Source organism: Platalea leucorodia (genome assembly GCF_965183815.1).
Source record: "Platalea leucorodia genome assembly, chromosome: 3".
Taxonomy (NCBI): domain Eukaryota; kingdom Metazoa; phylum Chordata; class Aves; order Pelecaniformes; family Threskiornithidae; genus Platalea; species Platalea leucorodia.
The window spans coordinates 5,438,647-5,464,428 of NC_138825.1; the positions used below are offsets into that span (position 1 = coordinate 5,438,647).

The 25,782-nt window shown below is 43.2% G+C and overlaps 1 protein-coding gene across 1 annotated transcript; it reads right to left on the reverse strand.

The window, feature by feature from the left end:
- Nucleotides 1-25,718, reverse strand: HAO1 (hydroxyacid oxidase 1; the record flags this gene model as incomplete). The annotated part of the gene is made up of 8 exons (XM_082305457.1): nt 1-68; nt 446-515; nt 787-945; nt 4,194-4,285; nt 5,253-5,428; nt 8,920-9,175; nt 17,486-17,637; nt 25,582-25,718. 8 exons carry the CDS (start codon nt 25,716-25,718, stop codon nt 1-3), a joined length of 1,110 nt encoding a protein of 369 aa, XP_082161583.1.
- Nucleotides 25,719-25,782: the final 64 nt, after the last annotated feature.

The following is a 25,782-nucleotide window of genomic DNA, read 5'->3' on the forward strand; positions in this document are numbered from 1 at the left end:
CTAAATCTTGGAAACTACTTGATGTCTTCGTATCAGTGTCCTGCCAATTTCTTCTACTCTCTTGCACCCTGGAGGAGAAGTTACATATCAGTTGAAAGCCCTGCTTTTCTGTCCCACTCTAAGCCTTTTCTTTTTCTATCCCATAGAATTTTACATTCTGTCAGATGAAATCCACCCCTTAGTGACCAAGGATTTGCCACTACTTTTCTACAGTTTTATTGCTCTCCTTGTGAAAAACATTTTACTTATTTTTACTTAAGCTACTCAGTTCCCCATCTATAAGACAGCGATAACAAGTCCTTTTCCCATCTCTCCATAACCTAATCTGTTTATATTGCAAACATTTCCTTCTCCCTTCTACAGCATCTTGCCCAGGGCAAATGAAAGCTATGAGGAAATGCGAGAGAGAGGTGATTATTACTGAGAGGAAACATTGATGTCTCACCTGTCAGTGCCATTGCCAGGCAAAACTCTTCCTTCAGCATCTGGAGAACTTCTTTTGCTCCTTCGTCACCCTAGGAGATTAGGAGACCGTATGTACTATTATATGTACATATAGCTCATGTGTGTAGATAAAGACACGTATACATGTGCCAACAGTTTTATGCACAACCGTAACTCCTGAGTACTTGTCATGGCAAATTTTATATTAGATGGTCTGGATACACACAGACACCATCGCACACGCGCCCCTGTGTGCACACATGTACACATACATGCATACACTAAGCCTAAACAGCAAGTGTAGGTATCTAAAAACAGACATTTGAGCTTTTTCTTACTTACTTGATAAACCAAGCCCCAGATGAGAGGTCTTCCGATGAATACAGCTTTGGCACCGAGTGCTAATGCTTTGAGAACATCTGTGCCTTTTCTTACACCACCATCTAGGAACACCTCCACCTTCCCCTCCACAGCCTCAACGATTTCAGGCAAGACATCAATCTAAAAGAGTGAAACCGAGAATACAGTTTGTCCGCTTCTGTAGCCCTATTTATTTTTTGAATGAACTCTTATGTACAGGATCCAAGCTTTAAAGAAGCTAAATGAGCAATTGCGTGCCTAACGGCATGCAGAAATAACACAGTTTTGCATTGAAAAACAGTAGTGACTTAGCATATTAGCAGATGTATACAAAGGTCAAATTTATTTGGAGAGTCACATAAATAAAATGAGAATCAGCAGAGTCACAAAATGTCCATCTGATCCCATGACATGTATCCAACACAAGCCGGTATCAGATACTTTGGAAGAATATAAGAAACAGCAAGCAGAGAAGAGGCCTTTCCTTGATATTACTCCCCAAACTTCCAGTGTTCACTAGTTTGGGAAGGAAATCGAATCACTGTCACTTTTTAAACAATCATCCTCACTTTCTTGTTTAAATTGATTATTCATTTATACTAAGGGCCAGCTATCATGCAAAGTTGAGGCAGGCATTGTACCTATAGACACGGAGTAAGAGAAAGATGTGCCCTGAGGACCTTCGAGTTGGCTGAGAAATTTTAATGACTATATTTTTCCTTTTGAAAATACATCTTGATTACAGGAGTAATTGTGGTGGAAACTTCTTCATATAAGAAAAAATTAGCTTTCCACTGAGTTTTGAGCAAGGTGGGAAATGCTTTCTTTTAATGCACGTATATGTTACTTTCACCAAGCTCTACTTAACCCCTACACCAGTGATAAAAGTAAGGGGGAAAAGGATTTTTACTGTTCCTAGGCTACAAGTAAGTAACCAGGGAGTTGAGTAACCTGTCCACGCCATGCAAGAGGTCCCAACGAAGACATGAGCCTCCTGAATTCAAGCCTCAAGTGTTAACTGTTCCTATAATGCCTAAATAGTTCCTATTCATGAAAATCAGGAAAGATACAAAACTGGAAGCCAAGTACTAAGGAGACTGGAAACAGTGTGTGGTAGTAAGACAAAAGGCATACAAACTCATGTCTTTCAAATACGGATGTAATTCATTTCCTTTCTAATGGATAAAAAATGACTAGGAGGTGTGTGGGGTGGGGAAACTTGAAAGTGCAGTTTGTTTTTAGATTCGGATTAGAATTTTCTTGAAATATGGCACTTGCTGTGATTTTTTTTTCCCCCTCCCTTTGGTTTTGCTCTCTTGCCAAACATATTTTGGATCTATTTCCATATACAGAGACCACTTTGTACATCCTGACAATCTCTACCAACATTAAAGTGCTATAATAACTAAAGTATGATGCAAACCATAATTAAAACATAGATTTCCTCAATGTGTAACTAGACACTAGAAATATTAACCAGCTTGGGTTCAGCTCATGTTCTGAAAACCCATGAAATTAAAGCAAATTATTATGTTTCTAAAACAGAAACATTTAGCATGATCCAAGACAGATATTTACATTACGAAAACTGCATTGTGAAATGTAGTTCTTTGTATGATGAAATCCAGTGAACACATCAGCTTTAATAGTGCCTTCTCCTCCGCACTGTGGTGTTGCAAAGGAATAACTCGTAACGAGTAGTTTGCAAGTTTAATTTCTGTTCTACTGCAGTTGGCAAAAAATTAATTCATATTTCTTGAGCTTTCTCATTTCTCAAAATGGTGTTTTTAATATCCTGGTACATTCTTCCTGTTGGATTACCTCACACACAGACTTGCTCAAGATTTTCAAATGCTCTTAGTGAAATTGGGGAATACATTCTCAAAAGGTGACAAGAAGATAAAGAGGACAGAAGTTACAGAAGAAAAATTCATTTCAGAAGTATGAGGCATCCACGTTCTGAAAATTCAGTTCCCCTTACGGTGTCAAACTGAATAGCTGCAAACTCTCCAACAGCACAAAATCACATCTTAAAAAAAAAAAATCTCAGTCTCTCTTTTGAAACTGGAGAAGTCCTGACATCAGGGGGTCTTTTCCCTACCAGTACCCAGGAGTACCTGGAGACAGTGAGGCAAGAGCATCTCAGAGGATAACGCCTCAACTCAGGGGACAATGCCTCAACTTCATTAACCGTTTAGAAAACCATTTGTGCTGGTCTTTGGCTCCCCAATGCAGGGTTTGGCTGGTGAAGAACCAGCCAACACAGCCAGGAGATCAATGGGTCCACGTGAAGACCTCAGAAAATCGGTGGGTGAAGGAATTTGGCTGGGGAAATCCTCAGCTGCCCCCAAGGAGATAAGCAGAGAGCAGAAGCGCTGCAGTGGAAGGGGGACATGCCAGTGGGGCAGCAGAGCCAAGCCTGATGTGCTAAACACTCCCCAGTGAAAAGGGGCTTGCCTGTCCCCATCTCCCTTCAGAAAATAACCATGGAAAACAGGAGGTTTTTCATCAAGGACACATTAGGAATACTGAAACAGTCACAACTGGGCTTTGATTCTCTTCCTTTTCATTCTCTTTTTACTTGGCTCAGCTTTCCCACACCAAATGAAGAAGGATGAGTGATGACTGGAATTTTGGGGGTTTTCCTTCAGCCTGAACACGTACTTTTTCATTTTCCTTTCCTTCTTTCTTTCTTGCCAGTTGAGAACTTCAAATCCCTTTTCACCTTTGGAAAAAGGCACAGGGTAGCATGACAAGGAAAAGGAAAAAGGAAAAACTGTAATTTAACCACCCTTTACCTTTTCCAAAGGTGAAAATGTTTGAAAGGAGAAAAATGGAGAGTTTCATTCTGCCTTTAGCTGTTCTGTAACTCTGTAATTTTTCAGAAGTCTCTGAAGAATATTAAAAGGGAAAAACAACTCTAGTACAACCTTCAGTGAACTGCAAACAGCAACAGGGGGGTTTCAAAAAAGGATGAGAAAGGAGAAATAAGACTAGAAAAAAAGACTAGAAAAACATTCTTAAAGACTTTCCAATTTCTGAACATTTAACTGACAATAATACGCTATCTGAAATTGCTCTTCTAGATTTCCATGCAGGGTGCTGCAGCCAAGGACAGGGTGCCCAAGGTAGCTTGAACAACCAACCACGCGTAAACCCTCCTGTGTTTTTTTTTGTTTGATCTGACCACGGGGAGGCTGTATCTGACTCAGAGTATGATGTGACATACATAGAGAAGTGGAGAGAGATTACTGCTCATGGGTTAAGGCGTATAACGCACGTATTTACAGGTTTTGCCTCCAGCTACCATGTGTTCAGCGAAAGCAAACAAGAAGCCAAAAGGTAGAGAAAACCAGAGACTACTGGTGCATATTGGCACCAGTACTTACAGTTGCGGGGACCCCATCAAGCTGTCGCGCTCCATGATTTGACACCAGGATACCATTTACCCCAATCTTTACAGCTTCTTTAGCATCATCAGCTAGGAAAAAAACCCAAACAAACAAGATATACCCTTCCATAACTGGGACCTTATTGACACCATGATGAGGGAAATTTTGGCATCCCTAAAAAAACATTACCAGCTAATGCAAAGCCACCTTAGGGCTTCATCCTTCCAAAGCCCCATCTCAACACAGAAAAAAGTTTTATCTTTAAGCAATAAGACCAGAAAAGTAATTTGAAATGTTGGAGCAGAACATTTTACCACTTTGGATTAGCAGTCAGTTTGGTTGCTAGCCTTTATTTTCTCTACTATGTCCCACAACTCATCACTAAGGAGTTATATTGCTAAATGATTTTCTCCAAGCCAAAATTATCGGCATGATTACAGTAATAATCCATACTTAATAAAACCACTTCACTGTGCTCAGTGCTCTTCTGACAGAATAGAAATCCAGCTTTCCTCTAAGTAGCGTACAACTCGGATCAGAGTTAGAGTTTACAGGTGCAATGAACAGAGCAAGTTCAATCTTCCTGGCTACATCTGATTTCCGATATAACTGATGCGATGCCAGCCCACCAACTGCCTAGTCTAGTGATCAGTGGCTCTGGTCCCTACCTAATGAACGTCAAGGTAGACACACTCTAGCTGGTGGTATAGCAAAGCCATACAAACCATCTGACAGCTCCAGGTACTTATTTAAGCCGCTGTTTCTGCAAGCGTCTTGGTTGCTGGGTTCCTAACCATGCATAAGGAAGAGAAGGTTTTTTCCCTTTGGTTGTTTTTTGCCTGTTTTGGCAAATCTTCCCTACTTAGCACAGCGCAGAAATAGGAACGTGCATCCCACCATATTCCATATCAGGAAAGCAGATGCTTGCCGTTAAAAAGCAATGCAATTCTATGCAATTTTACAGAAATTTCCCCAGCATGAGCACTTTTCCTTCCCTGGTGCCGCTGCGAGAAGAGACGCCTTGCCTCCCCCATGAGAGGCAGCTGAGCTACACACCCCTGAGGATTCCTTTTGCAACGATGGGCAGCGAGGTCAGCCCTCGAAGCCATTTGATGTCCTCCCAATTGACGCTTGCATCAATCGCCTCGGCTACGTACACAGCCAGTCCACTATTTTCTCCAAAGTCTTTCCCTGAGGAGAATGCCAGGTCACTGCTTGAAAAGTTTTTTAATCTAAAACGACAAAAAGACAGAAAACTAGTCTGAGAAAGATTCATTGTAGCCACAAATCAGTCCCTAACGTCAGCATTCAATATAGCTGCGTTAAACCTTTGCTGTACTGCAGGGCAGGAGCAGAAAAGCCTATCCCAGCATGTCAGATCATAGTCATTAGTAAACCGAAATCTTTGGCTGGCAAAGCATTTGATAACATTGGTGTGAGTTTCTCTGGCCCAAGGCAACAGTCTTAGTGCTTTCAAAAGAAATAGGACAAAGTCCAAAACCTAAAGGTTCAGCATCAAAACTGCAATCAGGAGGGAAAACCCAGCAGTGAGAACACTAATTTGGGATCAAGCATCTGTCCCCCAACAGACCTTCCGCATGACTTTGGGCATGACACTTCGCCACACCTTTTGCCTCAGTTTCCCACCATAAAATAGGAACAACATTTTCTGCCAGGAGCACGGTGAGGATAAATGCATCAGAGGCTGGGGGACATTCAGACCCTAGAGTAGGACAGGCTGGACGTGAGAAGAGAACATCAGCCTTGCTTGACATAACCCAGGACCCACTGAAGTCAAGAAGTGCACCTCTACTTACCAGCAAAAATCCCCTTCGGTTTCATGCAGCAAATTTAATTTTGGGGTTTTTTTTTGTTGTTTTGTTTTGTTTTTTGTTGTTGTTGTGGTTTGGGTGTTTTTTTTTTTTTTTCTTCCCTCCCAAATCCAGGCAATTCAGCTACTGGAGGGAATAGGGGATTGGAGGGGAGAAGAAGGAAGGGAAATTTTGTTAAGCTCCATGAGTTAGATAGGTCTGCATGAAACCTTGCAAAGAATTCAGAATTATCATCTGTCTGACAAGACCAACATCCAGCCAGTTCACCTTGTGTCTTTTTTTCATGTTTCCTTGTAAAATGTAGGGAGGGAAATTAAGTTCATATGAAAACATGACCTATTATTATTTGCTCTTTAGTACCAAATTAATCTCACAGGTTCTAGGAACTGAATGGTAAGTGACAGCCCCTGCACCAAAGAGTTCACAGGCTTATTAGACAAAGCAGGAGAAGGGGGAAAAGAGGGCAAATAGAGAAATTTAGGCTGTGCTTGTATTAGAAAGCTGAAGCAGCCCGGAGTGCTCACAAGCTTTAAACCACCATCAGTGGTACATCTCGTACTGTCCCACACGAGGTCGATTGCTCTGTTCTTCAGAAACTGTCTTGTTCCACGCTGCGCTATTTTATACTCATATTCCACATTTTGGGAAATGCATGGGGGTTTTTTTGCATGGAAAGTGGCTAGTTTCACTGCTGATTTCATGCCTGAAACAAACAGCATTTCACATGGCTTTTCTGTTCAGCTCCAGGCCCAGAAGAAAATGAGAAAGGAGCAGGATCTCAGCAAGATCCAGCTTTTCAGCTGTTGGTTTGCGGAGGGTGGGGTACCCAGAGAAAAACAGAACCATGGATAAGATTATATGTTTTTCTTGGCCTGTGAAATGCAGATCGACACTTGAATGAATGTTGCCTTACATACATTTCTGAGCACAATGGCACCTTGTTGTTGCTTGAAAACTTTGTTGAAATCCTAAAGCCAAGAAAAAGTTATCACATAACTGAGCAGAGCCCCATGCTAGGAGAGTTTTGCCGCCGACTCTGCAACAAAACACTGTCCGAGGGTCACTCTGAAATCTGAAGTGGTTAATTCGAACCTTTAAAGATTACTCCAGCTTCATATTATTTCATACAGTTCACTCAAACACAACCTTGTTACAGCTTGGTCAGGTGGAGTCAAAGTGTTTCAGAAATGCTCTATTGCTTTCCTCAAAAAGGAAATCGCTTTTGGGTTAGTTGACTCACATTCAAAAACTCTAACCCCAGGCCTTAAAATGATACTGCCCCTAAAAAAAGCTATTTAAACAATTTTTTTTTTTTTTTTTTTTTTTTAGGTAAAATGACAGTTTGTATCAATAATGTTTTGTCAATCACAGATCTATAGCAGGATTATTCTATGGGGCATATTTTAATGTTAGATTTGTCAGGGATTTTTTTGTTTTCTGGTACTTTCCTCATAAGATTGTACTTTAATACAGAAATCATAGGCAGAGTTAAGGTTGCTCTGTCAACCTTCATCATATCATTTATTAGCTTCAAGTACAAGCGTATGGGAGAGATCCGACACCCCAAGCTCTGGAGGCTTTTTTGCCTGCAAGGTGAAGAATCAGATGCATTGCAGAGTCCCATGGCTTACCTTCAATTTGAATATTACGAAAAAGAAGACCTCAGGATGTGATATTATATTTCTTGCTGTGTTACATATGGTATGTACATAGTATAACATAACAGTCTTAGGAGACATAGGAAGAGCACTTCAGATCCATTGATAATATTCAAAACTGGCTTTCACCCAGAACTCAAACCAACGTTAATCTGCTTCAAAATATGTTCAGCTATCCTTCATTTTGTCTTCTCTCCATTTTTGTGTTCATTTGCAGGCTCTGAATAAGAGCAAACACAGTAGTCTTTAATTTATGCCATGGCAGACTGCAGTCGCTACTACCAAGACCTACCTGCAAGATTCTCCCAAGGTTTTTAGCTCCATTTTGCAAACCCAAGATCCTGGATATCCCATCCACTAAATACTCTTCCAGTCAGTCCTTGGCTGCTCACACAGTGCCAGCACTTCAGTATATGTTTATCAGGGTGGTCTCTACAGTCTACCAATTTATATTTGCAAAAAGTTAGTGAAATCAGTGCCCTTACAACACCACTGGATAACTCTGTTAAAATTAAGGGCTGCATAGGCCCTGCAGTAGAGAGGAACTAGAACTAGTGCTGAAGTCAATCACGAGGGCACAAATTCTTCTGAGATATAGAAAATGTCCCAAAACACAGATGGGGGTGGAAACTGTCTTCATGGAGAATTTTGAAAGGCTGATCCTCATGTGTTTCTGTATTTGACTAAAAGAAGAGTTGAAGTTGCTTGGAAAGGGGCTCTGTGGTCAGCAGCAACATGGGCCTGGACCCAGTGCAGTGTCATAGGATAACATAGGTTAGAAGAAACCATAACATGGCTTGGAAGGGACCTTTGGTCCACTTAGTCCAGGCCCTCATTCAGAGCACAGCCAACTCTGCTCCTGGATCCAAGTTCAAAGCCAGAGCAGGTTGCACAGAGCTGTGTCCAGCTGAGTTTTGAAGATGTCTAAGGATATATTGACAGATGTACAAAGAAATGCCCCACCTCTCTGACTTCGTCACTCTGCAGCCTCATGTTGCCTGGCACACAGTGTCTTTTACAGTCTGAAAACAGAAAGCTTAGTTTTGACCCAAAGCAGATCATAGCCCAAGCACAGCAAGAGGTATGTGCTCAGCTCCCCGGTGTTATCACCCAGTGTGGTGTGTGGCACCTGGAAGAAGTTCCTTGTGCCAGAGACAGATTTCCCCCACAGCACCTCATGGTGACTGTGGCGCTGCCACACGCCCATCCCGCATCCCACCAGTGGGCACCTACCTGAGGTGGGGAGGAAGCTGGAACTTGTTCCGCACATCGTCGATGCGCCTGCCGAGGAACGGCGTGTCCACCGTCACAAAGATCCCTTTGTAGCCTGCTCTCTCTGCACGCTTCACAAGGGATTTGGTAACCTCCCGGTCCTTGTACACGTAAAGCTGCAGCCAGTGAAGGCCGGCTGGAGCTGCTTCAGCCACTTCTTCAATGGAAGAGGTGGCCCAGGAGCTCAGCATCATCCCTGTCCCCATCGCCTGGCAGGCTGGAGGAACACAAGGTTATATTTGAGATTACCCAAAACGGAGGCTTCTCTAAACAGGAGCACTTGGCTCACCAGAGCGTGTTGGTGCCTGTAATTTCACACTGCCTTTCCTCAGTCTTAATGCATTTTCAGCCTTCCAGGGAATGCTACATTAAGAGCCAGCAGTTACTAATAAGTGGTGGGCTGCCGTGAGAGCTCTCTGGCTTATTCTCTCTGTTTATAGGCAAATTTTTTGTGACTGCTGTCTGCACGCTGTTTGGGATGATCCCTGCTCCAATACTGGAAAGAAAAGATATTATAATCAAACTAAGCCTAACCCATACGAATAATCCTTTATCCTAATGGGGAGCCTGTTTGTAAGCCCCTAGCATCTGGCTGCCACTTGTCAGTAGTTTTGGCCGGTACATTTAAGGACATATACACACAGAGTTTTAACTGATCTAAAAAAAAACCAAAAAAAACCAAAAAAAAAAACCTTTAAGCCTTGCAACTTTTTGTACACTGCCACATTGCTGAAGATTGGTGTTTTGGGTCTGTCATTCTCAACATTGCTCTTCAGTCCTCCTCACCACTGCCACACACAGTCCCTTGAGCATTTTGATCACAGCATTTTGGCTGCTTTCTCCAACCCCCAAAATGTTCACTAGCGTTAAACCTATCTTTCTTGAAGTGCTCTTCTAGCAAGTACCTGTTGTTATCCCTACAGAGTATTTCAAGGCATGATAAAACAGAAGGACACAGTTCAGCAGACAATCTTATTTAAACGTTCGAGGGGGAAGCTCCACTTTTCTTTGTTTCAACACTTTTGCCGCCTGTCTTGTGGCCTGAAGGACGACCACACGTCCATTGTGTGATCCCACACACAAAGATTCACACTTCTGGTAATAAAAAGGTAGAAGTTCTGATCTCACTGAGAGTAGGAGCAACACATCCCAAGTGGCAGTCCCCACCCAGGAGACCCCAAAATACAAAGATGAGCCGGTACAACAGACCAGTGGTTGCCAAAGTCTCCGCTGAGACCAAAGGGACAGGTGCTCATGCCCCGTGTGTTTTGATCCCCCCTCTTTTACCTTCAAAAGCTGTGGAGTGAAATCACTCCTGAGGTGTGGGCAGCCCCAAGGTTAAATGTCATCCAACAATCCCAGATGGGGTCAAGCAGCCAGAGGCTCCGTGCCAGCTGCCTCCCCGGGGGTGATTTCCAACCCGGGCTGCACTACTAACCAGCTAACCTCATACAATTATATTTTTATGAATCTATCACTTATTCTTTTTGGAGTAATCTGTCACCTAATGTAAAATAAAGGAAAACACACTGTAAAACTCAAAAATATTATAGAAAGCCTTATTTTTCTTGGTCTACCGCAGTAGGCATATTTTTAATGTAAATGGACCTCTGTTTCAAAACGTCATCTCCAGCCCATCGAGGAATTAAAAAGTGGTCTTTATAACAACATTTTATTAAATAAGGATTACAAGTCTCTTAGAGTGGAAACTTATGAACAGCTTATTCAAACAAATTGGTTACACCCTCCCACAGCCACCAGGCAGCTTTCAATCGGTGGAAATACAGTAGCAACAAACCAAAACACTCTGCATTTTAGCCATTTAATTTGTCCCCTTAAAATTACTGAAGAGAGTTCCCTCTCACAGATTAATTACCTAGAAATTAGTTTCTTCTGAAGAACCCATGCATACTGAATTCCTAAAGTCCTGTAAAATCTGCTGTGGTGGGTTATCGCAAATCCCATAAGTGATTTGCCAAATCAAGTCCATTAAGTGATGCTAAGAAACAAGGGATCTGCATTCCTGTTGCTCTGTCAAATATAAGTTCGTGAATGAGAGGGAGGGTTGCTAACCCAGCAATTGCAAAACCCTCAGATCAGATAAGGGAAAAATGTAAATGTTATGGTTCAATCTGCCTTTAGGTATCCATTTATTTCCATTCTTACTTTTATTTTCAAGTCTACTTCTACAGCTCTACAGACAAAAATAGTTGCAAAAGCAAAAATTAAAATAGAAACTGCACAATAAAATATACTCGGTGAAGGGAAGATTTAAAACACAAAAATATGGTATTATTTAAAATAATACCATATCCTTTCAAGTTATCTGCATACATGGCAATAGAGAAGATGCTGCTTTCATCTTATTTAAGATTAGATTTAAGCAGTTTGGTTCAATCAGAGTTCAAGTGTCCCAAACTGGGTTATGGCATTTTCACGAAAGCATACTCACAAAATACCTCTCATCTATCCTGTAAAGTTAACAACTCTCTGGTAAAGCACCAGCTCAACACATGTATTTTGGATCTGCACGGTCAAATTCAAACTTTACAAACACAAAATTTTTCAAAGTTTTAGAGATTCCAAGTTCCAATTTTAGTTGATCTGTACTTTATCTTGATAATTTTAAAGCTTGTTTTGACAATTTTCTCGACTTTCAGAAACATATGATCCGTAGTCCTGAAGTGTTGCCAGATTCTGATTTTTTTCTACCTCGAATCAGGTTTTGCTAAAAATATACTCCCATTTCTTGCACATTTAGCTGCAGTTGAAGAAAACAGAAGCAATTCATTTCCTCCAGCAACTATATTTTACACTTCAGTTTTGGGGTGCTGCAAATATTATTCTTACAAATCAGTCCTGGATCCATACTGCCATGGGACACGGTTGCGGCAATGTGTGACATTTGCCAGAGTTTAAACATCAGATTTTTGTAAACCAGCCTTTCCTCATGCCACTTCAGATTGCTTTTAGTCCTTTTTTTTTTTTTTTTTTTTTTTTTCTCTCGTCTTCTTTTAATACTGAGCACTGCCCAAAGCACGCATGTACCTTTGTGCACACTGCAGGTTCCCACTGAGGTCAATGACAGTGCAGAGAGCATGGCATTAGCCACACACAGGAGGCCAGGGAAAGGATTTTGATATCACAAGGATAAGGCTTCACATTATCTGTACTCCACCTTGTTTCAGGGCCAGATGCAACTAGAATTGGGATATGGTGGGGTGCCTAGGAAAGGGGAGCTTCACAGCCTTCGCTCCACAGCTGCCTTGAGTGGGTGCAGGTGCCTCAGCCCCACTGCTACCTGCCTGTACTTAGCCCAGGGAGGCCCAGAGCAAGGACGTATCTTTGCACCAGGGAACATGAACCTCAGTCAACTGGGGCTTTCCTCATTCTTGGGGAATTCAACTGAAGTATTTTACATAGCAACAAATCAAGGTTGACCATGGGACAGGACCCACTTGGGAAGTCCACAGGAGAACAGAGTGATAATATTTTTTAACCTTTTTTTCATCCCGAAATCTCAGTCTCCTTCCCATCTCTGATGGGATATTACTTCATTAAGTGGTACGGGAAGGGCAGGGAGTTTGTCCCTATGGGCAACCCAGAAGCAACATACTTCAGGAGAGGACACTGGAGAAAAGCCCAGTTTAAGCTTGCATATTTTGTCAGGATTACCTTGTATGGGAATGGGAACTCTTGCTATTTTTCTCTAGCTGTACAAATTCCATCGTTTCCCTTTTAGGGGCATCTCCGAAGCATGGCAGCCAAATTGCCCCACAGCGGTCATTCTTCCCTGAATCCACCAGTGAATCCACTGTCTCCAAGTTAGGGGCCAGAGGACATTACTTGGGATCAATGCGATGTCCTTTTGGCACGGTGGTATTTCTCAAGAGAAGTAGCTATGTTCTTGGAGCTGCATCTCCTAAGAAACAGAGTTGTTTAAAGTACTTAACATTACTCTCTTGACGAAACACACTTGGCTGAGAAATCCCCTGCCCAGCCTTACCTCACTTACCCCTTACAAAACGCTGAGTGCGAGTTGTGCCTACGATCATTTTGTTGACACAACACATTTTGTCAGCTGTGCAGGAAGGCTGGAGGCAGCAGGGAAAAATACGTGTGGCCAAAATGGATCTGGCTGGTCTAGGAGGGCTGTCATGCCAGACTGCCCGTGTACACTTGCATCAGAAAGTCCCCTGGCCATGCTGGTCTCTGGGGGGAGTCAGGGCCAGGCCAGTCCAGGCCACGTGAATATTGTCCTCTCAATGACTCCGGAGTAGTCATACCTCAAAATTAACATTTTTTTGGAATGCCACATAGGTAACAGGTGAAAGATGGGTAAAGTCCTGCTATTTTCACTGTGTCTGAGCACAAAAAGCAACAGATCGCAAAATCCCTCCTACACAGTCACGGGCCTGTCTGATGAGCACAAGGAACCTGAATTCAGATGCTCAGCAGCATCAAAGGAAACAAAAACCACGGTAGAAGTCTGTTAAGAGAGGAAAAAAGGTGTTGCTCCCTCTCTGGTGGAAACGATAGAGCTGTGAGTAACTGTACTAAAACAAGGGGGGAAAAAGAAAGCTTTTCAGTCAATATTCCTGTTCCCTATTTGGCAAAGCAAATGGTGCAGTCACATTGCAGGTAATGGTGAAACCCTTCTTGCGTCAGCAGTAACTCAGAAAGTTGTTTGAGAACAATTGCAGAGGGTAAACATAAAAACATCAGATCTGAGTAACTATCATTCAAAGTTTTCAATAGATCTGGCCAAGAACAGAGTCAGGCTATCCAGGCTGATTTTCAGCAAGTCAGAGAGAAGTCAGGTATCGCAATACTGCTTCTGGGCTATAACAAGAGAATATAAGGTAATCGGTCAGTAAGAGAGCATTATGTAATTAGCAGCAATATAAACAGAATAGAAATCTCAATAAAATAATGCTACATATCTGTTTATAATCGATTAAGGTTTCAAAAAATTGCTATTTCTTGCTAAGCAGCTGGATGGTGCACAAGATTTTGTTTCGATGTACTCGAAGGCACAACCTGTTTACAGGAGCATGAGTACTACTGCACTTGCAGGGAGTGCTGACCGAAGACGACACAGTCGGGATGGCAAATGAGTGTCTTTGTATGGAGGAATAGTGAACCTTCTGATGGACAAGCAAGAAAAAAAATAAAAATCAAGGGGTTTGTTGAAAAGTGTTTAGAGAACAGGCCTTTGCTCTTTAACGGTGGCTAAGATTATTCATCAAATTTGGCAAATATTTTTAGTTAAAGAGGTTGAAATTGGAGTGGTAAGGATGAGAAAAATTCACCTAAGTCAAAATGTCATATGTTGATATTTTCAAAATGGAAATGTTTTCTTCCAAGCTAACACTTTTGTTTCAGAACAGAACTATGGCTAAAAGTATTAGCTAGTAGGAAAATGAAATAAAACATTATGTTTTGGATCAAATTATACATTTCTGTTAATCCAAAACAATTTTCCTCCTGATTTTTCAGTTTCTACTGAACAGAAAATCCATTATTTGGAAGATTGCCACATAGACTGATGAACTACAACTACAATGCTAGGGAATACACTTCAAGAAAGACCTGGAAAAACTGGGACAACTGCCAAGGTCTGTGAAATTGTTGCAAGGACAAGAGAGCTTTCTCTATAAGGAAGGACTCCAGGTCTATTTAGACATGTCAAAGAAAACTGAGGAGCAATCTTATTACAGCCTATATGGACAATATTTTTTTCTTTTTCTTAAAGTCTAGCTAACAGAAGTATAAGTAAATCCAACATCTGGATTTGAAGCTGTACAAGTTTTGACCATGATTACAGCTTATTCTGCTCAGAGAGGATTTAGTTAACCTTTGGAATAACTTGCATTGTGTTGGATGGCCTGTCACCAGCAACTTTTAAAATTACAATTGAACATTTTTCGCAAAAGAGATCCTTTACTAATGAACAGAATTATCAGTGAAGGTGTGTTTAAGGCAAGCTGCTGGACTTTACCCTATTTAGGGTAAGATGCATGCTCCTTTCCACCAGCTTCGTTGCTGCAGGAGAGCATCCCTTGAGGAGTAGCAACTCCCAAAACCCTGACAAGCCCCAAAGTGAGGGATGGTGAGGGCAGAGAGTTTTACCTAATGAGAGACACCATGACATGCCCTTGTCCCTAGAGAGGACCTTTACGCTGCAACCTGCAGGCAAACCCACTGGAAGAGCAGAGCATTTCAAAGCAAAATGCTGTTGCTTAAGGGAATTCCTTGGTGGGATCAGGCATTGTTCTCAAAATACAAAAAGGTAGGGGAAGGAGTTGTTATTGGTGCCTGCACCACCCTGCTCTGCAGGTAAGGATGGTGTGAACCCAAGATTATCTCTAGCCCAACCAGGCAGATGTGTGGCTTGTGGCACGCACCGAGCGGTGCCTGGGCATGGGCACGTGCACACCGTTGGTGCTCCTTTGGGCAGCTGCCATGCCCCCTGACACGAGGGGGGCTTCCCTGGCTGGGAAGGGGCAAGATTCAGACCACACTGTGCTTTCAAGGATCATCACAACAGCAGAGGCACCACCACATATGTCACTTCCTACACACCTGAGCCAAAAGTCAAGCTTACGAAGTACGCCAGGCTTTGCAAAAGCCACAAGACTACGGATCAGACTTTGTTGGCTTGTGTAAATTGGTGCAGCTGAAGCAAAACCTGTTCTAAAGGAACCAACAATCTGCTCACTTATATTTCAGAGGTATCACAGAGTTTAAGAGAAGTTGGATGTAGCAAACCCCCTGGATCCCAAATGTCTCAAGTTTAAGAGAACTTTAAAGCCAAACATGTACTTTACAGCTAATCCCTGTCATCTTATAGGGTCAAACGAAAAGCTTGGCACTGAATGCCCCACTCCACCTCCATCAGAACACAAAACCTAAGCCGTATTTTTTCTACAAGCAATGCTAATGCAATACAGCGGGTGTGATTTTAATTGCACTCTCCTTTGAAAGCGATGAAAAATTTACCAGCTCCCATGGATATGTTTATTTGACCACACATTCAAACCGTTGCCAGTACACCAAGCTCTCCTAGCTTGAAAACCCAAGAGCATTAAATGCAATAATCATACGTTAAAGTTTGAAAATATAAGTGCACAAAAGTCAGGAAATTCCACAATTAAGTTATCTACCACAACCATAACTCAGCCCTAGTAGTCAGCCTTATTGTACCACTTGACTTTACATGCCATTATAGATTTATGCCTTAAAATGTGGCCGGGCCATAGCATTGGTGGGAATTTTTGCTAAGGAACATCCTGAATTTTGTATGTTTCGAATCTCGCTCTTAACATTGCATTAATATGTTTGCACTTAACATTACAGCATAATGCTTCAGAGCTTCCTCCCAGCATAACCTGGGCCAGAAATAATCTGCAAGGGTTGCCAAAGGACAGGACAGCACCAAGGCATCCCACTAGACACCACTTCGCAAACCAATTCAAGGTATTTGAGCTCCATCGTGTGGAATGTGCCTGCACATACAATAGGCATAAAATCTTTGGCTTCCTAGAAATCTCTTGGGAAGGGAGGGGGGGGAAAAAAAACACGTATCCCCAAACACACTATAAAATCAGAGAAATCTGCTTTTACAGAGATTACTGCTGGAGTTGTGCTGCAGCCCATCACGGTGCACATGACAGCAACGCAGCTTTTTAATGAGACTTGAGACCAGGTCCCGCTGCAGGGCAGATACTTAGACTCACTTCACACTGGCATTTGCTGCATTGGTCATGGAAATGCTATTAGATAAATATCTCAACCGCACATGGTATTTATTTGTTTTAAATATTACCTATTTACATTTTGTATCCTTTTTCATTCAGTGCTAGAGCACTGAAACACACAGCCCGATGCTGTTTGTATGCAACAGGCACATCGTGTGACCTTTCTTAGATTTTGTGTCACCCTGCGCCTCGGGTTAAAGGAGTAAGAAACCATTTCACATCTGAATTCTGGTTAACAACCCATTTCTTGCAGCCTTTTAGGCTGCAGCCTCCGTGCTGGCAACATCTTTGTGCAGCATCTAGCGCAGAGGGGCCATTATCTCACTGGCTCCCTGGGATGCACTCAAAGAGCTCTCTTCAAACCAAGTATTTTTCCCAGACAAGCAAAGGCTTCTGAATTTCTAGAAGCAGTTCTGTAACAGGAAGAATGTTGTTGTGACAATATATATAGTTATATTTATAGAACGTATAGAAAGATATATAGATAGATGTAGTTTTCAATTTTGTGTTTGTTACAAATGATTCCCCTCTTACATACTGCCTTTCTCATCCCTGTTTTACAGCGAGGGAGAACCCATGCACAAAACAGACAAAGGAAAACAGTAAAAACAAAACCAAAAATAAACCCGATTACTCTGAGCAGCAACTCAAACCCGTCCTGGCCACAGCATCAGGAGCAAGAAACCAAGCTGGGCTTCACAACCAGCAAGCACAGCATTACTCTGTTCATCTCTAACTCACTGCGGTGGGGACTTTGCATGGTTTACCTTTAGCAGTAGCCGTCTCTCCGTCAGCGTGAGCCATGCGCTGCATAGCAGTCGCTCCAACGCAGACCGGCATGCTGATTTTCTGCCCCAAGACTGAGGTTGACAGGTCCATTACTGACACATCCCTGAGCACCCGGGGGTACAGCTTCCATCTGACACAGAGCCAAACAAAGAGAATAAAAAGCCTGCTTCATCAGGGTTATTTACAGTTCTTAATGGGCAAGAGCAGATTTTCCTGCTGTCAGGAGAAAGGAGGTGAAAGCTGTGTTGGGGCTGGAGCAGAACTTAATTGCATGACCCAGAGCTGCAGCAGGACCCACGAAATGCACAAAGCCAGGAGGGAGCAGGCAAGGAGGGACCGAAGTCCATGGAGGGTGAAAGAGGCAAAGAGCCTTTGAATATTGTTGGCTGGTACCATTTGAAAAAAAAAAAAAAAAAAAAAGACAGGAGCTGCAAAATAATAAGGTTCACAGTGAGCGTCAGCCTCCTCGAAAGCCTTGGGGCAGAATTGGATGACAGAGGGTGTGCAGGAACAGGAGAAGTCATCAGCCCCCCTCAGTTATTCCTTCTATGGACTAGGGAGCCAAAAGACATGGGAGTTTTGAATAAAACTAGCCTGGCCAGCATGCTTAGCCCTCCCTGCCCCTGTGCTATGGGTGTCTGCAGTGAGACGACACAGAAAGGAGCTGCCACGTGGGAAGCGGATGGGCAGGATGGAGGAGTGTAGAAATCCACTGCACTGCATCTGTGCTGGCACGGAGATGGAGTCGCTTTGCTCGGAGAGGTCCTGTTCCCAGCAGTCACCGGCCACCGTGCATTATGTAGTCCCTGGGACTACAGCTGCAGCCCCAGGGACAGCCCATCGTACCGCAGGGACTCCAGACTTCCAGGAAAAGACCAAATGCGGCCACTGTAATTTGGTGCAGGAAAAGACCAAGTAGCACAACTGCTTTCCCAATAGGGCAAATTACAAACTAGTCCTTGAATGATGTGGCCCAGCATCTGCTCAATCATTCCTGACCTTGCTTGGCCTTCAACGTGTCAACCAGAAACCACATCAACCCAGAGCTGGGCTTATTCTCCACTGGGGTCTTTAGCCCAGATACAAATGGAAGCTGACTCCAAAACAGAGCAAACTAAAACACACTTAATCTGAAATTACAATTTATCGCATGCTTGCACACATAGAAACTTATCTTCCCCCCCCCCCCAACAGCAGCACAAGAGGATCATGATCCCTTTTACGGGGTCACCTAGGTGACACTGCAATATCCAAATCTATCTTGATAGGATTGCATTCCTGGCGTTACCTGTGAAATTGGACTTTTTCTCACCATCCAGGGGATGTCACAGCGCAGCTACTGTTACTACAAGCCACAAGAGGGTGTGCAATAGTAGGGGCTGCCTCTCCACACAGATGTGTGCTGAGCCAAACCCTCTCTGCAAGAGGTAGTAGGGTACGCCTCAACCTCTCACTAAGGCATCCCTCCCTCTGAAAGGACTCTGCACTTTTAGATGTGGCTATTAAATTTTAATTAGAGAAAATAAAAGCTTAAGTTCTAGTACTGCTGAACCTGACTACCTGCTCAGCACTAGAAAGCCTAAGACTGATGTTATAATTACTACTAGCAAGGAGAGAGCAACCAGAACCACTATTACCCTCTGACTATGCTCTGACAGCAAGTAGTAGTCAGCTTGAGCTTGCATATTAAGCTGACAAGTTAGGAAAAAAAAAAAAACCAAACCCAATCTCATCATTTTATAGAAAGATCCAGAGACATTTCCATAAGAACCCTGGGACAGAGCCAGGATGAGACCCAAATTTCTGCAGCCCTAGAGCACCAGGTCGTGCCAGCTCTCCAGGAAGCGCGCCCCAGGGAGGAGAAAGATAGTTATGATGCTTGGAAGGAGACGTGTGGCTGTGGGAGTCAGCCGTATTATTCGATGCCAAGACACACACTGCAAGTATGTCCTCTCAGACTTGTTTTCAGGCTATTGTATCGGTTTGTTATTTTTCAGGGGAGGATGGGCTGAGGGTGGGACAGAGAAAACATGACTTTTACCTCCCCCTTTCTTCCTAATTCTCATTCCGAAGGCTTTCTCCCATCTCTAAGACATCTTTTCCCAGCAATTATAAAGAAAGCAAAAATCCTTTAATAACCTTGCTCATTTTTACAGTCAAACTCAAAAGCATAAGGATGTGAAGTATCTCCCTCTTCCCCAGCCTCCTAGTTTCTCTGCTGTTCCAGACCTGTCAGATTTTTACCTGGTACAAACCATCTCAAAGCACGTGTGTGTCAGTCCTGAAGTACCAACATTTCTGTAGTGCTTTTAGCTTGGGAAAAGAAACAAAGAGCAAAAAATCCTCCCAGTGTATGCAAGAAAAACGATGCTGTTTCAAGCAGCGATAAACAGCCTCCTTCCCAGTCACCTTTATGTACCATCAAATTACTCCGTCCCTCAGCTTTTTGTGGTCCTCAGGCTCATTAGTCCCAGACTTTAAATGTAAATGTCTCCTCTGATGCCTTCTGTGGCTTCTCTTCCCCTCGCACCTTATCAGGTTGCATCCTCCAGACCAACATCAAATCAATACTCAGAACTGAGTATTTGCTCACGCCAAAAGGGATCACTACCTTAGTATTATATTTTTAAAATAAAACCTGATCTTGCTTTGGAAACATGGGGTTTTTTTCAGCTGTGAGTTTGCTGGACACTTGAAGTGAGGCATTTTCTGGACAAGCCATAGGGAAATGCCCTTAACAACAGCAAACAAAACCCAAGGGCAGTATTTCCCACTAACCGGAGCGCGCATTCATTAGGCTGCCACACACCACCTGCTTCCTCCAAGTCTTTGAGTGAAAAGATTTCCTGGATATTTTGTAAAAACCTTGTGTATTTTTTTTATTCATCTTCTCCTCATCACCCACATTTTTTTCCAGCCAAGTCCACACTCGCATGCTGCAATCAGCGATTGCCAGTGAGTGCATCTTTTTTTCCCAGCTGGAAGCAGGGAGATGCCGCAGTGGGAAAGGCAGCAAGCACTCCCGATTTAGGCAACTTCAGCTAAATGCTGTTTTGAAAGAAGGATGAAAGGAAAGGAGCAGGGATTAGGGTTTTTTTTTTTTCCCCCATTTTCCCTCTATGTTAAAAAAATTCAGAATGTAAATTATCTTGCGGTTGGGTAAGAGGGAAGCACTCACTGCTTTCCCCACTCATTTTCAGCTGTGAAAAATGCTGAAATTTTCAAACTGCAACACATTTTGAAGCAGCTCTTCTTGTTTCCCTTCCAAATCTGTGCTAAATAATCCCTTTGTGGTGCATTGCAAGCGGCGCGTTTGGGCAAGGACACACCGGGCAGGCAGTCTCCATCCTAACTCCAACCCATTTTGCTACCTTAATCTCCCCCACGGCTCCACTTCCCATCCTAAGGGGCAGGCGCTGGTGCTGTGCCAGGCTAAGCAACAGCTACTTTTGCTTGAGGAAAATGGATTCTCTCTCCCAGGGCGTCTTGCCATCCACACAATGACTCTTTTCTCAGCACTCTGCGAATCCGAGGTGAAAGACATCGCAGAAACGTAACCAACTTATTATTGCAAGCATTCCTTTCCTTTTCTCCCCCCTACAACTTCACATGCTTATTTGACCCCAATCACATTCTCAGCCTTGCTTTTTTAACCAATATTTGAATTATTTATGTGCCCAGTCATTTTAACGCCCTTAATACCTAGCTACAAGGCAACAATACATCTGCAGAAAAATACGCATCGATGCTGATAAACAAGCAACTGCTGTTCCTCATACATGACAACAAAACACATCTTCTCCAAAGGCCGCCGGGGAGTCAGTGGCAGAAGGTGTCACGGCGGATTAGCAGAAACGTGTTCCTACACACACAGACGCTCCCCTTCATTAAAATGCCGAGAGGGGAGATTTCAGATTGATTTCTTCAATGCCATCAAGCTAAAGGCGTCCCAACCTTGTCATAAAATCTATTCTCCATTCAGGCCCCTTGGTTTCTTGACAACTTGAGAGGGAATTTAATCGCCAGGCAGCACGGTGCGGGAAGGACACACGGCGTTTCGGGATGCAGAGCAAATGCAAGGTGAATGCAGTCAGATGCCATAGGGAGTAACGTACGCTCCGACATCCCAAATCATCTTCTCTGACCTTAAAGCCTTCACTTATGCCAGTGCCATCTCCACGGCATTTGAAAACCATGAATAAAAAATAATTATCTGGCCTTTGCAGGAGCAGACTGATGTTGATATGCGAGCTCCAGTTCTTCCCTCAATCCCAGAAGAACTGGGAGGTAGAGGAGAGTTACTGCACCTGGTGTTAACCTCATCTTAAACACTGGCCTTTTGGAGACATTTTATGCTCTGGTATCTGATTACAGGTCCAAAGTACTTCAAGCTCCTGTGCTGTCAAAAGGCCAGGACATTCATTTTATAATCTAATGAGTATGGATTGTGCTGCTCCAAAAATTGCATGGGCCGTTCCAAAGGTATTCCAGCATCTATCGAAACTACCATTCATTTGCTAGATCAGTCCTTAATAATAATCTACTTATTTCTCCATAAATGCAACCATTCAGTTGCCAAAAAAAATGAAGACTTCTCAGAAAAACCCAACACTGATTTTTCTCCGAATACAATCCGTCCTAGCAGTCTCGCTCACCCGAATAATCTTGCACCACAAAGGTACGGGCTAACAATTCACACTTCTGGTTCAGTTTTGTGCTTTCTTAGAATCATAGAATCATTTAAACATAAACATTTATACATATATCTATAAATATTTAAATAAACAGTACATGTTTTTAATCAGGCTGAACCCTGCAACTGAGCTTCTGACAGTGGAAATCAACAGGAGTTCTCTGGCCTTGGGAAATGAAGCTGAAGGTACTCGTTTCTTTCACCCAGTCATCCGACTTTGTGGCTCGGGGGTGTAAAGTCCATCTTGATTTATATTTACCCACAAGCTGCACTCAGGAACAGGGAGAAAAACCAGTAACGTGCTCAGAGACACACAAGGGCTGTGTGAGAGTCAGAGTGAGAAGCAGTTCTGCATCCTTAACGATTAGGCCATGCTTCTCCCAACAGCATCAAAGAAAAAAAGAAAGATTTTTAAAGTTGCTTGTGTCAAACAGGTCTTATAAACCAAAATAGCGTGAAGTCTTTATACCAGGTTTCTACCTTTTCTAGATGTGTTGCCAGGAAGCCATCGCAAACACGGTCTAATGAACTGTTAACCGTAGCATCCTACGTGCTCAGAAAATAAGAATCCCCCACCGCGTCTGGTCCCTCAGCAGCACCAAGTGGGAACCACTGTCGATATCGAGATGGAGCCCTGTGCTCAACATGCTTCCAGAAAGGTTTGACAGCCCATTAAAGGGGGTCAGCTTTGCAGAGAGGAAGGCCCATCTGGCTGCAGGCAGCAAGTTCATGCTGCTTACTGGAAATATTTCAGTTTGCAAATAGACAGGTACAAGAAGGCACTAGAAATGTTGAGAATTATTTAACTTATGTTTTTCAGTGCTACATAAGGGCTATTTTTAACTCCAACAACCTTTACTATCATCTCCCTCTTGTTATGGACAGATAGAAGAGGACATTTGTCCATGAAGCTGTAAATCACTATATCCACGTTCCAGCCCTGCATCCTTTCCACTTCATACCAGTAAAGCTGGTAAGCCCCAGCAGATGACTTCAGCTGCGATGCCCATCCTCGCTGGAAGAGCCGTGCTAGCGCTGCAGTGGCCAGAAAGGAGGGGACCGCACGCCTCACCAGGGGAGCTGGAAAGGTAACAAGCAAAGCTTCGACTTCAACATTTCTGCCCCATGACCTCTCTTTGGCTGTCAACAAGTTCTGTTGTTTGATGATTTAATAGAGCAAACCCCACTGTCAAGTCTTTTAGACTTTATTAACTGCCTTTTTGGAAGACGTTTAAATGGCCTAAAGCTACTGTGGAAATTAGATCTTGTTTTCACTAAGACACATATACAAAAGGAGGGGGAGCAAAGACAGAAACACAGCTTCCATCCCCTTCATACCTTCACTGCTGAGGAGCAGGAACCCAGCATCGAGGGCCCTTTAGCCACACCAGGACCTGGCAAATGTCATTTACGTGGTTTTTTTTAATGTCTCAGGCTGTTCAAGGCACTGCTAATTAGTATCTCCTTCAGTTCCAGGCTGCCTGCAAGCTCCACAGTTCTGAACACCTAAAACTGAAGGCTCTTACTGAAAATATGAGAGAAGACACCAGGAAAGAGGAGGTGAGCCTGAACCCCACAGGTGAGCAGCCCGATGCGAGGGGGTCTTCTTATCAGAGGAATCTGCCCCTGCAGGGGAAAACAGCTTCAGAGCAGAGCTGCTCTTATCTCACCACTAACACCAAAACAGCAAGTGGACATACCCAGCTTTTTGTTAGCCTGTCTCTGGGCAGTTTAGCTCCAACTTTTGCTTAATCGTGATTAGCTCTAGCAGTCAGTAGTAAAAAGTTCACTACTTCTACAGTTTATTGCCTCTGAGCACTTCCTTTGAGTGTCCTTTCCTTAATATCTCATTTTGGTTTTGTGAGGGCAAATAACATCATAGCATCTGGAAGCATTAAAAAAAGATAAAAATAAAAAAGTAGGCGAGCACTACTACAACCCCTCCTGCTCCTATTTACTCCTCGAAGCCGGAGCAGTCCTTTGGCTTCTGTTTGAACAGCCCCGAGCACAAGGGGATTTCCAATCTGTGATGGGGGTATTCCGCATAGAACTAAGAGGCCTGGAATAAGTGCTCACAGCAGAGGTTGGTTTTCTTCTCCTGACTTTATAAAGCTTTTCTATACATGTCTCTAAAATTAGGGTTCTGAGCTGATTTCTGAGATCTGGCCATTGAGATGCTGTTAAATTAATTACTACTGAGTTTCCGAGAGCCTAACTAAAGCTGCATGGGGTTTCCAGCTGAATCGCTCATAGCCTGCAGAAAGGCAACAGGAGCAGTAACCAGGATTGCTGCTCTACTGCAGAAAAGCAAAGCGGAGAGGGAGAAAGGCTAAAGACAAACTGGAAAAATCTTGTTTTGGTTTGTTAGACTCAGAGGGATTTAAGACAAAGCCTTTAGAGATTAGCAAAGACAAGCACAGGGGAGTTAAAGGTCTACACCAACACAGCACCCAAAGGAAAGGGAAGCCAACAGCTGTTTCAGCAGTTCAACCAGGCTTAGCTGGGCTGAGGCGATCAGCCTCCAGCCGCCTTCTTTCCTCTGCGGCGCTTGGGCCGAGAGAGAGATTGAGGGGATGGGGAACCAACGGACTTGAGGCGACTTTTGACACCCTCCCACTGAATCGGTCAGCAAATGCTGGTTTACTTTCTCTTGACCTTGTACTTCTGAGGAAAACGGTGACCCGAGTTCAGGTTCTGACAGCAGTGCAGGGGGCAAGTCTAAGTCAAAATTGGTTTAGAATACTTCCCATCATTTACAGTGTTTCCTGGTGAAGTGCTGACCTTCTGCCGGGGACCCCCCAAGCACGGCTTGGCCACCCAATACCGAGCCTCGGCTTTCACGGCTCGCTCCGGAGCTGGGATACACAATTCCTTTTTGCTAGGCTATGCAGCTCTGATCCAGCAATGCTGCACAAGCACTTACCAGGGAAGGCTGCATAACTAATTCAAGTCTAGGAACAAGCAAAAGGCAAAACCAGCTCAGGACCTAAAAGGTACAACCCCACCACAAGAATTCCTTGCCAGCATTATAGCCCAAAATGCAGAAATTACAGTTTCATCAACTGATTAAATATTGGAGCCCAAGGACTCTAGGGAATTTATGTTAACAAAAGAAATAAAATGCTGGTAAAGCTAAAAAAAAAAAAAGCTAATGGATTTTAGGGACTGCTTTTTGGCAGAAAATGTTAGGTGGAGGAGTGAAAGGGGAGAGACGGTTGTTCTGAAAAGGAATTATTTGAGAGTCTTTTTGATAAAACTCAAAAAAGTTTCAGAAAAATTGATTTTTGTTCACACAGAAAAATCTAATGTTGTACCACATGGACGAATAATGCAGAATTTACAGCTCCCCCCTCCTACTCCAGCCTTAAATCATCCTCCTACCTTGAAAACGCTGCTACATTATCTGCTAGCGTTTCCTGGTCATCTGCTCCGGATCGGTAATAATCGTACACTGATTTGGGCAGGAATTTTTTAGCATACTCTTCAAAATCAGCAATGCAAACTGGTTTTCCAGACATGTTTGCAGATCTCACAGGGTTAGTTTATTCCTACTTCCCTCTCTTTTAAGCTCTGTATTTTTGT